Raw genomic sequence first — 12,018 nt, 5'->3', positions numbered from 1 at the left:
GGCAGATACTCTTTATGAAATGTGCCTTTTCTTATAACAACTGAATATAAAGTGTACTTAAGAGATATCTGGAGTTAAGTTCATGTAAACAAATGATCTCAGTAAATCCTAAAGCCTTATACCAAGAGACATAACCCTATCTCTCCCCATAGGCTACAGTAAAGCACAGTAACTATCTGGAAGTGAGAAAATAAAATGCAGCTGTGTGCTAACCAGCAGCGATGCGTGGGTAAAATCACTAGGGAACCTATGTGTTGTAATAATTGTGTTGTTTGCTCTATAACCTGTTAGTTCATATGCCTTGCGACCATGATATATATTGTAGGCCTAAAGTCCGAGACAATAAGAAGACAGAGGCAGAATAAATTCAACCACACTTTTGTTTAATCTCAAAACCGGAGGGCAGCTTCTGTCCGGTAAAATCCACAAAACATATTGCATGTAACAAACAGTTACTGTGCATTAACTTGGTCAAGCAAGTTAATGTTTCCAACATTTTGGGACTACCTAACAACTACTGATTTAGAACCACGGAGAGTTACCGCAAGTCGCAAAGATAACAGGGGCTGCCTCCACTTTTCCAACACAATTTCAACTTCAACATTTCAACATCATCAAATCACCTATGCTTAGTCTAATACAGTGACAACTGTATTAGACTGTATTAGGACCCATGCAAAAAAGTTTGGCACGGGTCCTCAAATCCTGAGAAGGTTCTACAGCTGTACCATTGAGAGCAAATTGACTGGCTGCATCACCGCTTGGTATGGCAATAGCACCGCCTTCGATCGCATGGGGCCGAGCTCCCGGCCATCCAGGACCTCTATATCAGGCGGTGTGAAAAGAAGGCTCGGAAAATTGTCAAAGACTCCAACCACCCAAGCCACAGTCTATTTTCTCTGCTGCCGCACGGCAAGAGGTACCGGTGCATCAAGTCTGACACCAACAATCTCTTGAACATATTCTATCCCCAAGCCATAAGACTGATAAATAGCTAACAAAATAGCTACACAAACTATCTGAGTTTACCTTGTATCTTTTATTTCAATATTTGCACTAAGCACACTCTCTTAGCACACTCACGGGCCCTACACACTCACAGGGCCCTACACAGTCACACACACTGTCAGTCCAACACACACACAAACCCTCACTCCATCATCTGCTCACTTACATATAATATGCACATACATTTATACTGACTCTACACACCCACATACCCACTCACATACTAGCTGTTGTTACTCTGTTTATCTGACATCCTGTTACCTAGTCCCCTTACCCCTATACATATCTACCTTCATCACTCCAGTATCCCTGCACATTGTAAATATGGTATTGGAACTGACTTTAAAAAATATATTTCCTGTATATAGTATGCTTATTTGCTTACTTACTTTATTGTGTATTTCATATTTCCTATTCTTATTTTTTGTGTAGTTTTTTCAAGTAATACATTGTTTTTGATTATTGCATCGTTGGGTTTTGAGTTTGCAAGAGAGGCATTTCACTGTATTTGTGCATGTGACATTAAAACTTGAACCAGACAGCATCAGATAGATGGCCTCTACATACAGAGACAGGGGGGCACTGTTACACTTGCTTTGATGCTTTTTTCCTGCGAGATACATTCAGCCTCTTCAGTATTGAAGGAAAATTATGAAATAAAGAGAGACGAAAGATACATTTGTTTAGATGTTTTTCTTGGTCCATTCTTTTGGGAAGCCTGGTGCTGTCTGTGTGCTGCAGAATTCCTCTCCAGAAACATGCAGCTGGCAGCCATTTTGAATTATCTGTCTGAGTTAATACAATGTAATTAGAGGTCAGGTGTGCATTGACAGACTGCAATCACAAAGAACTACATCAACGCAACCCCCTCATTAACACCTCACCCTCACAGCGCTCCATTAAACAGAGAGACAGGAGAAGCCACAGTTCCTTCAGCAGGGGAAGCTGGCGTGCTACATGGGTGCGGCTTGACACTACCTGGTATTCACTAGGGCCAGGCAGGGGTTGAATTTCACTGGGCCAGGCTTGGAGGGCTGCCATGGAATTGTCTCAGGTAAATACCAGTCATAGGCCCAGGGTGAGGTCTGCTCTTTTATCCCAGAAGACTGTAGCTGGACATGGACTGAGCCTGCTCTCTATTCTGTGGCCTGGTGTGACCTCAGAGAGACACACAACTGGTTATTTTTTTTTTTATCTTACCTTTATTTAACTAGGCAAGTCAGTTAAGAACAAATTCTGAAGTCCTAGGAACAGTGGGTTAACAGGGGCAGAACGACCTTGTCCGCTCAGGGATTCGATCTTGCAACCTTCTAGTTACTAGTCCAACGCTCTAACCAGTAGGCTACCTGCCGCCCCGTTATATTCTAACTCCTCTCTTTCTCATTCTCAAAACAGTTTTTATCTTCCTGAGGAACTAAACCATCCATCCAGCACTTGACACTTTACCTCACACTCCCCACTACTACTCCCTTCCCCTGAAGCAGAGGCAATTCCAACTGAAATGTAATCCTCATGTTCCTGGGCTTAGTATTTATTAGGGCTCACTGCCAAAAAATAAAAATAGAGCCAATCACAATATTATCAAAGAGTCAGAGAGGCCTAACAAATGTAGCCATGTAAGATAAATGGTCATATTTATTCAGTCATTTATTCACATTTCACTCACGCAACTGTTAAGTGCTGCGCATTTAACAATGTCCTCCCTATAAGAATTATGAACTCATTTCCTGAAACAAAATGTGCAGCAGCTTGATACATTCAAGAGGAATGAAAGCAGAGAAGAAAAGCTTCTGCCAAGAGACATGTCCTGTTATTGAGGAAGTAAATGTATTAGGCTCAATAAAAAATGCCTCTGCCTGCCTTATTGACCAGTATCACATTGCAGTCTATAAAGATAAAGACTGGAGATCTGAGGAAGATCTCCCTCAACACCTCAGGTCTGTACCAGAGCTGCTCTGACAGAGACACAAAGGAAGACCATTCACTTCACAGACAGACAGGACTGCTACAGTAGCGCATGACTTCAATCAATCACGTCTAGCTGTGACTCTCTCAGCAAACACCCCAAAACTGACAGCTCAAGATAGATTCACTGTCAAATTGACAGCACACATTCTGTAAAGCCCAGTCATGTAATGATGATACGTTATTGTCATATTGTGGTAACACTGTTGGTTCCAGCTGAACATACTGAATTTCATCGGTCTATATTAAATGTGTCACTCTTGCATTTGTACTGACCTCCTCCTCTGGTCCTTTAAGTGCACAAGCTTGTGGCTACATGGAATGTGCATGACGTGACACACACATGGTTAAGGTCAGCCTCAGACAGAGACCCTCACGGACCTGTTCATTTGTCATCAACGCCAATGCATTCCTATTCCTTTCCAAATACTCAAAATTCCAACAGCTCCTTCCTGTAAAATAGACCTACTGACATTCTGTGGTGAAACATGGTAGTTTTACACACCGACCAGTATAACAGGCATACACTGTATATGCCTATTAGTGTATCCAAGAATCAGTTAGGATTATAATATGGTCATATGCTCCTCTAGTCCCACTAACCATTTTACATTGTGCTGTAGAGGGGATCTAATCAGAGCATGAAATACAGATACAACCATACAATACACATAAATCTGCCCATGGTCGTTGCCCTGGTGGCCCAATGAGGCTGCAGTTGAGTAAGACACAGTACCCACACAAATACACCCATATTGGCGAGTGGCTACACACAGACACAGTACCCACACAAATCCACCCATATTGGCGAATGCCTAGACACAGTACCCACACATCTGACGGGAAAAAAGGATGATGACTACTACTTATATACACATTAAAAAGACAAACGTGTGATAAACACACAAGGAGACCACCTCCTCTGCTCCACTCACCTTGGTGACAGCTACTTTGGCGCCCTTGTTGATGAGCTGGACCACATTGTCAGCCTGGCCCTTGTGGGAGGCTACGAGGAGGCGCTCGGACAGTGCGAGGACCGCAGCCTCATCCTGCTGGCTCATGTAAGCAGGGTAAGTGAAGCACTGTCTCCAAGACGCGGTGCTCCAAGGAGAGGGTGGGGTGGGGTGGGGTGGGGGGGGCTGACACCCACACCCACACTAACTCATCACCGACACACACAGGGGTAGTGGGCAGAAAGAGAGGAGAAGAGGAGAGAAGAGAGGGCTTGGACCTCTGGACACTCCCAGGTTGGCTCCCTCATGTCATCCTCAGTGCCTGCAAGAGAACAGGAAACACATGTGGTGGTAACAAGCTAGCACATGTCACATGGTAGTGTAGAAGACTAGCAAACAGGAAGCCAGGAGGGAATGGGGGGAATAGATTGAGATTTCAATGATGATTGCATCATTGCTACTAGCTACCTAGCCCACTATATCCAGCTGTGGGAATTGGGAAAACAGACCATTTCCTATTGGGGAGACAGCAGCTGTAGAATAGCTATGTCTTTTAAATTAGTTTATACATGTTGAAAAGGAGTGATCAACAACAACAGAGGAGAGTGCCATCCATACAAACACTTTGGTTTTCACTTTTTATGTCATACCATCAGACACAACGCCATAGAAAAGCTAATAAAAACAGCCATAACCAACCACAGGAGTCAGACTTATGCGGTAAGTTGAGTGAGAGTTGGTGTGACCGCAGGCAGAGTGACTCACTGGAAAAAAGGCTGTCTTTCCAGGAGTTCCTACCATCATTACAACCCATCAACGTGTTGAGCTGTCAAATCTGTCAATGTTTCTACCTGACTCAGAGGAACTAGCTCACGATTAACCACGCCAGCAATTGGTGAAACGCAGTATAAGGTACTCAATGTAGCTTATTAGCTAAATTATAAGACTGAGCATCCTCCAGGCTGTATTCGGTCATGCTTGTTGAAACCGAGTAAACTGCAGCGGAAATGGTACATTGTAATTTTAGACTAAGTATGTGTGCTTGTTGAAGTTACTAATGGTGGTCTGACAGCTTGTTATGCGTTTGTTCCATCATTATGACAGGTGATGAGGTCACCTAGCTATCTTCTCAAGTATCAGAGGACACAGCCACATTAAGCAATATGACAAAATAATGATTTCTTCCATTCAGCCCCATAGACATTATATGGGTTTGTAAAGATATACCCGAGAAGGCTATACCAAGACAAAAGGATGTGCGCATAATATAGCATGTCAATGCATACTTTCAATGCAGGCCTATTGTTTCCCCCCCCCCCACTCTTAGGAGTGGTTAGGAAGCAGTCCTTATTTACATGTCTTAACATCGCTCACTATCTGGTTACAGTGCTTCAAATGTATTAGTCGTATGTACAGGATACACATGGCATACACCATCCAATGAAATGCTTACTTGCAGGTTCCTCGACAATCCAACAACAATAATAAATAAGAAAATATAAGAATTGGAACATAAAGTAAATGGCTCAGTAGAATAAAATAATACACGAAGACACAAAGGATCGTCCAATATTTACACGTGTATCATTGCTTCCGTTTCAATCTATATGTGCTATCAATGGAGGCAGGTGAATGAAATGCAATGATCCAAGAAGTTAAGTTAATGGGCTGGTAAATCTAAAACTTTACATTCCAGGGACAGCTGAATATATATACCAAGGAGAAACAGCATTACATTATGAAATAGCCCACCATGTAATCCTGTAAAGTACAGGTCCTAATTATGTAATGCTAAGGAATCTCAGTCTACCGCTTGGTCCAGCACACCTACTATAAGGTTTCGGTCACACCTATTTCACAGGCACCACCTATAGCTAAGAGAGAACAGAGGGGGACAAAATAACCAAACCAGTCATGCTATGTCTTAATGATAGTTTGGTCTGTCTCCTTTAGCCCCACTTCCTATCAACTTAAACAGAGAGTCTAGATAAATCTCTTTGAAGGGCTAAATAACTTAGACAAGCAGGCTATACTGCAGCCATAGATCATAAGTCTGTGGAAACACTTTAAAACATCTGTTTCATCAGGGATATACGCTAGATACCTATCTAATCCCCATATGGTTGTTCTGGGTTCTGCTGGCTGGAAGCAAAGGTTTCATCTCTTCTCAGTGGGGGCTTCTGAGGGCTCAGAGGCCTTTTATCCTGGCCCCTTGGTGTAGAGTGAGAGAAAAGGAGCTGGCTGGCCTGCTCCTCTACCAGTGTGGCTTTAATGGAGTTTCTCACAGTCCCTCACACTGGACCCAATTAACTGGATTCGTGTTGGTGAGTCTGATACAGCGCTCCGATTAAAGATCCCTTTCAGGTACCTCTGATCTGGGGGCCATCTGATCCGCTCGCTGTAAAGCATCAAGGTGGGTGCATCCTGACACAGCTAACGGCACCCAGCTCTATGTAATCTCTGACTTCTGTCAACCATTACAGAAGGAAGGGATGGGCCATGGCACAACTTCACCTATTAACTCTCAGTTCCTCTCTAAGTTCACTTCAAGTGTCACTGTCATAAAGAACTGTTGTTTGGGGAATTCAATTGAAAATCTAAGTGGGAATAATGGTATCAGACAGGGCTGTTCCATCTCGTCTCATGAGATTCTCTTGTTCCGAAGGCACCTTACATGTCCAAGGATACGACTCTGAAACATGAGACCAACCTGAGCTCATTATTAGCTCAATTATCCCTCTTTCTAGAGGAAGTGAGAGATTCCGAACAAACAGTCATAACTATTTTCCTGTGAACACTCATTGTTCAGCTCCGATCTGGAGAGGAAGAGGCATGTCCTATCAGATCCCCTGAGTCTAATCTACTTTGACAACAGTTGTGTAAAGTGATTAAGTAAAAATACTTTAAAGTACTACTTAAGTTGTTTTTGGGGGTATCAGTACTTACTTTACTATTTATATTTTTGACAACTTTTACTTTTTTTTCACTACATTCCTAAAGAAAATAATGTACTGTTTACATTTTTCCTGACACCCAAAAGTAATCGCTACATTTGAATACTTAGCAGGACCGGAAAATGGTCAAATTCTCATCTTATCAAGAAAACATCCCTGGTCATCCCTACTGCCTCTGATCTGGCGGACTCACTAAACACACATGCTTCGTTTGTAAATCTCTGAATGTTAGAGTGTGCCCCTGGCTATACGTAAATTAAATAAACAAGAAAATGTTGCCATCTGGTTTGCCTAATATAAGGAATTTGAAATGATTTATACTTTTACGTTTGAAACTTAAGTATATTTTAGAAATTCCATTTACTTTAGATTTTTAAGTATATTTAAAACCAAATACTTTTAGACTTTTACTCAAGTAGTATTTTACTGGGTGACTTTCACTTTTACTTAAGGCATTTTCTATTAAGGTATCTTTACTTTTACTCAAGTATGATGATTGGGTACTTTTTCGACCACTGTTCCACAACTAATGAAATAATTTCTCTGCAAATAAAGTATCTCACACAAACATGCATGCACACACACACACACACACACACACACACACACACACACCCACACACACACACACACACACACACACACACACACACACACACACACACACACACACACACACACACACACACACACACACACACACACACACACACACACACACACAAATACAGTTTTGCATGTGTGATGTACACTGTACACCATACTAACAGGGACAGACTGTATTATTGTTGGTTCACTGGAACAGTTATTTCAGAGTTCTGCATTGCTACAGGCCAACATCATTAAGTCTATGAAAATATAAAAACATATGCATCTGGAAATGAAACTCTCTACTCTGGTTTGAATGACCCATTGCACAGTGAATGCATTGCAATGCTATTCATTTTCTATTCTTTGTAAAGATATTCCTGGATGTACCACAGTTGTCAGGTTAAAATAATAGAAAATTGAAGTCAGGTCCTTTCTATTGAACACCAGGGACCTCATTGAAGATAGTTAGTTACCACATGTAGGCTATAATTCTGATCAAACAGTACAGTAGCCGTCATGTGGAACTATGCTTGTCAGGCCAAGGGTGATCACGCTAGGATAAGTGTTAACAAGTCTAACAAGCATAGCAGATCCAAAACTGCTGCGGTGTTTAGAAAACACTGTGCCTTTTCTATAACTCTTCATTATCTATTATGCACAACTAGCCCATCTTACTGTCCTCTAATCTTCTGTCACTTTAAAACAGAAGAATAAAAAATATTTTCGATTCCCAAATATGTCATTTTTCAATTTCAAATCTGAACAGGGGAATATCTTCCAGACAAGCATTCAACCTTAAATCCTTTAGAATCAGATAGAGAGCTCTCATGCTTTCATGAGGCCAATATTTAAAAGTCTGACTGGAGAGTCCAAGAGCAGATTTTCTTGTGATACTAACCAACACCTCATTCCACACACAGCTATAAAACTGTCAATGATTTCATCACACTGAAGCTTCTGAAGGAGGAAGCCAACTCCTCTGTCTGGGTCTAACAGGTAAAGACATTCCAGACCGCTTTATCTATACAGAGTCAAAATGAAAGGTCCTGAGGGGGGTTAGTCAGTGTTGTATGCACCCCACCCAGGGTGAGAAAAGCTATGTATTACACCCTTTCAATCTACAGAATGTCATGCATGGACACTTCAACACACAACTGAAGATGGATTGAAATGTTTTTCATTGACAAGGGACACTTTAACACGGACATTTCAAATGTGAATAGGTGAAAAGGTCGTAATCGAAAGAAAACGTATGCCTATGCCCAAATTACTATTCTATGTACCAGGATGGAATGTGCTAGAAATAGTCAAAGAAGAGTCCTCTGCATACTTTTGAGAGACCATTTCTTTGAGTTTAAAATGGTGGCTAAATGCACTATGGTAACATTTGAATGACTCCCTCCTGCCAGCTGAGAAATGAATAAAATTAAGCAGGGAGAAAGTTTCTCCCTCTCTGCATTCTTGTGGGTCTCCATAAGAGGTCTGTTCAGCCAGATAGCCACACAAAAAGGCTGGCAGAGCAGGGCTACTCACATGCAGCTAGGCAACTGGGCTTTTGTGCGAACCTTTCAGGAACTCAGGACTCGGTTCAAAACTTTAAAAAAATGCCAAGCTCCCTTTGTTTTTCAGACCAGTTTTGAGAGCGAGGAGGCCCTGGGGACATGTTTTTTTCTTCAAAATCAGACGAACTGAAAAACAACTTCTTTTCATACAGGCATGTTTTACGACTGCTAGATTTAACCCTCTCCTCCCTCAGTGTAGTATTATCTATTCCTGGATTGGCAGCGAGGCATCTAGTGAATCTGAGGGAAAGTCAGGTCTTCAGAAGGTCTCCATCCACACCAATGGGAAGATGGGTGGGCTTGTGTTGGACACTGAGGTGATACAGGGGTCAAACTTATTAAAGGAGGCTGGTCATCACCAAACTAGCTTGAACACGTTGGAATGTCTTAGAATGCCGTTTATTTCTTAAACTGTCAAATAGCAACAACAAGAGTTAAGACAAAATACTCCCAGGCATAACTCTCTAAACTGTGGGTCACTGCCATGCATTAGCCTATGCTGTTGTTCTGACATCAGACATGTATCAAGACTCTAGGCTACATTTGTTTAGAGATAGAAGGAAACCTTGTGAAAGCGAAGAGCTGGGTGGCTGAAATTGTCCAAATGAACAAATGTCGCATCTGATTAAACTATTGACCAAGTTCATGTCTACGCCAACTGTATGACTATGTTATTACACAATGAAAGGAATCCTTCTTGAACTGATTTAAATTCTATTAAAAATAGTACAATATGGGATGGTGAAGATACTACAGTGCCTTCAGAAAGTATTCATACCCACTGACATATTCATATTAGTTACAGCTGGAATTTAAAATGGATTAAATAAGATGTTTTTTTCTCACCCATCTATAAACAATACCCCATAATGACAAAGTGAGAACATGTTTTTAGAAATGTTTGAAAATGTATTGAAAATGAAATACCTAACTTCCTAAGTATTCACACCCCTGAGTCAATAAATACATGTTAGAATCACTGACTGTATGTAGCAGCCTACAGACCTAAATATACTACATAGTGAAAAAGTCTCAAGTTTTAACACTCCTAGCTATATATCATCCTGCTCTTAATCATCAATGTAACTTTGTCAGAATTAAAGGGTCAGTTGTCAGCTGCCAAGAAGTGAGAAAACTACACACCTGAGTAAGTGCACAGTACTTGATATTCATGAAGCATGTCAGGAATTCTGCTGCTCAAAGGTTATCTCAGTTCTAGACTCCACTGAAGTTGTTGGTAAGTGTGAGGATTTCAGGACTGTTGTATGACAATTGTTGGAGGTTTTAAGAATATCGAACAAAAATGTAGGATCAATATAGCTGCGAGCAGTAAGGAAACAGGGTACTGGATTATGAGCAGGCTGAAAGAGACAGTTGCAAGGAAGCAACTCTCTATCGCTGCCAACACCCCTAATATTGGTGTAACTATGAAAGAAGTGTCTTTTTTACCCATGTTCAAAATAGCTAACATGAACTAGATAAGTGAAACTAGTGTTGCTATGGCATCACAACACCCAACTTCTCCTACTATTACATTACACGGTGTGCTTTTAAACGTCACAAACCCCACAAACACTATTCTTGTTGACAGAAACAAAGGATTTCCCAGGGGGGCGCAATATTTTCAGACACCTGGCAACAGAAACAGTATGGGGAGCCAGCCAATGCTGCAGGGCCTTCATTTACTGGAGAGTGAGTCAGGGTGATGCTCACCTCCACCTGAGACATGCACATAGCAGAGCACAGGATAGAGCCGTTCCAAACAACAGCATTACATCCACACAATGTGACATAGAACCAACATGCTACAATGAACATACAATTGTGCTCTTATATTTCTAAGCTGCCGGCGGTTGTCTAACATTCCCATTAGTGAGGGCATTTTCTCCCTTCATTTGTTTAAGCTCACATCCATCCACCTCATCACAACAAGAGTATGTATTTCTTTAGCACGCTCTGGGGCATAGCCTAGCCTCACACAGGGAGTTAACCTTTCATGTTCTGGACCAGCTGTACCTCTACTGTACCAGAGATGATCTCTCTCTACTCTTACATAAACCTTCCAGAGCTAGCGCCCGTGGGGACACAGGGGGTTACATAAGAAGCCATACAGCCACAGAAAGATGAGATGAGTCTCTGGATTGGAAGAGAAGACCATGCTTGTCTGTGTCAGGGTATCTGCTAGAGCAGTTTCACTAACTCAGTGAGCTGCCGGGCCGGCCGGCCGGGCCCCCTTTGGGTCAAGCAGCTTTGTTGTCTGTAATGAAGTTAGCAGAGACAAGAGTCTGACCCCAAAAAATAGTGATCTATCGAATTATCTGGCATGCTGGAGGGGTGTTCCCCAGTGGGTTTTGGAACAGGGATCAGCGATGTGATTGGATGATGACTGAGAAGAGTGTTCAGTGCAGAGCGGGATTGGCTCCCCAGCCCTGGATTTAGTCAAACTCAGCCATCTGTCTTTCCCCACACCACCTCCAGCAGAGAGAGAGAGAGAGAGAGAGAGAGAGAGAGAGAGAGAGAGAGAGAGAGAGAGAGAGAGAGAGAGAGAGAGAGAGAGAGAGAGAGAGAGATAAAGAGAGAGAGAGAGAGAGAGAGAGAGAGAGAGAGAGAGAGAGAGAGAGAGAGAGAGAGAAAGAAGAAAGAGAAGAGAGGAGAAAGAGAGCGAGAGAGAGAGAGAGAGAGAGAGAGAGAGAGAAAGAAGAAAGAGAAGAGAGGAGAAAGAGAGAGAGAGAAAGAAGAAAGAGAAGAGAGGAGAAAGAGAGCGAGAGAGCAAAAGACAGATTAAATCAAAACTTTGACCCGTTCACTAATCCCCAAATCTATTTCAGGGCCTTTAGTCCTGGTCCTTCCAGGGTTGGCGCCTCAGGAACCGTTGACATAGTTTAAGGAGTTAATTTCTGAGGGGAGGACTTTTGATTGTTGTCATGGTGTCACTCAAATTGTATGGTAACAATCATGTTAAAAAAAATAATAATAATAATCACT

The 12,018-nt window shown here is 42.0% G+C and overlaps 1 protein-coding gene across 6 annotated transcripts in view; it reads right to left on the bottom strand.

Moving 5' to 3' along the window:
- LOC109900652 (ankyrin repeat domain-containing protein 6) overlaps positions 1-12,018 on the bottom strand; it is a 29,480-nt gene that overhangs the window by 13,503 nt on the left and 3,959 nt on the right. For 5 of the 6 annotated variants that reach the window (XM_031837049.1, XM_031837050.1, XM_031837051.1 and 2 more), the window contains exon 2: positions 3,909-4,248. Coding sequence is in view for 3 of the 6 variants with exons in the window: in XM_031837050.1 (XP_031692910.1) it covers positions 3,909-4,034 (126 nt within the window). In the remaining 3 variants the exon portion in view is untranslated. Of the gene's footprint in view, positions 1-3,908; positions 4,249-12,018 lie in introns of those variants that run through there. The other variant, XM_031837052.1, reaches the window with a different exon arrangement.

Source organism: Oncorhynchus kisutch, linkage group LG12 (genome assembly GCF_002021735.2).
Source record: "Oncorhynchus kisutch isolate 150728-3 linkage group LG12, Okis_V2, whole genome shotgun sequence".
Lineage (NCBI taxonomy): Eukaryota > Metazoa > Chordata > Actinopteri > Salmoniformes > Salmonidae > Oncorhynchus > Oncorhynchus kisutch.
The sequence above is the reverse complement of the archived record's forward strand: the minus strand, read 5'-3'. Positions and strand labels throughout refer to the sequence as shown.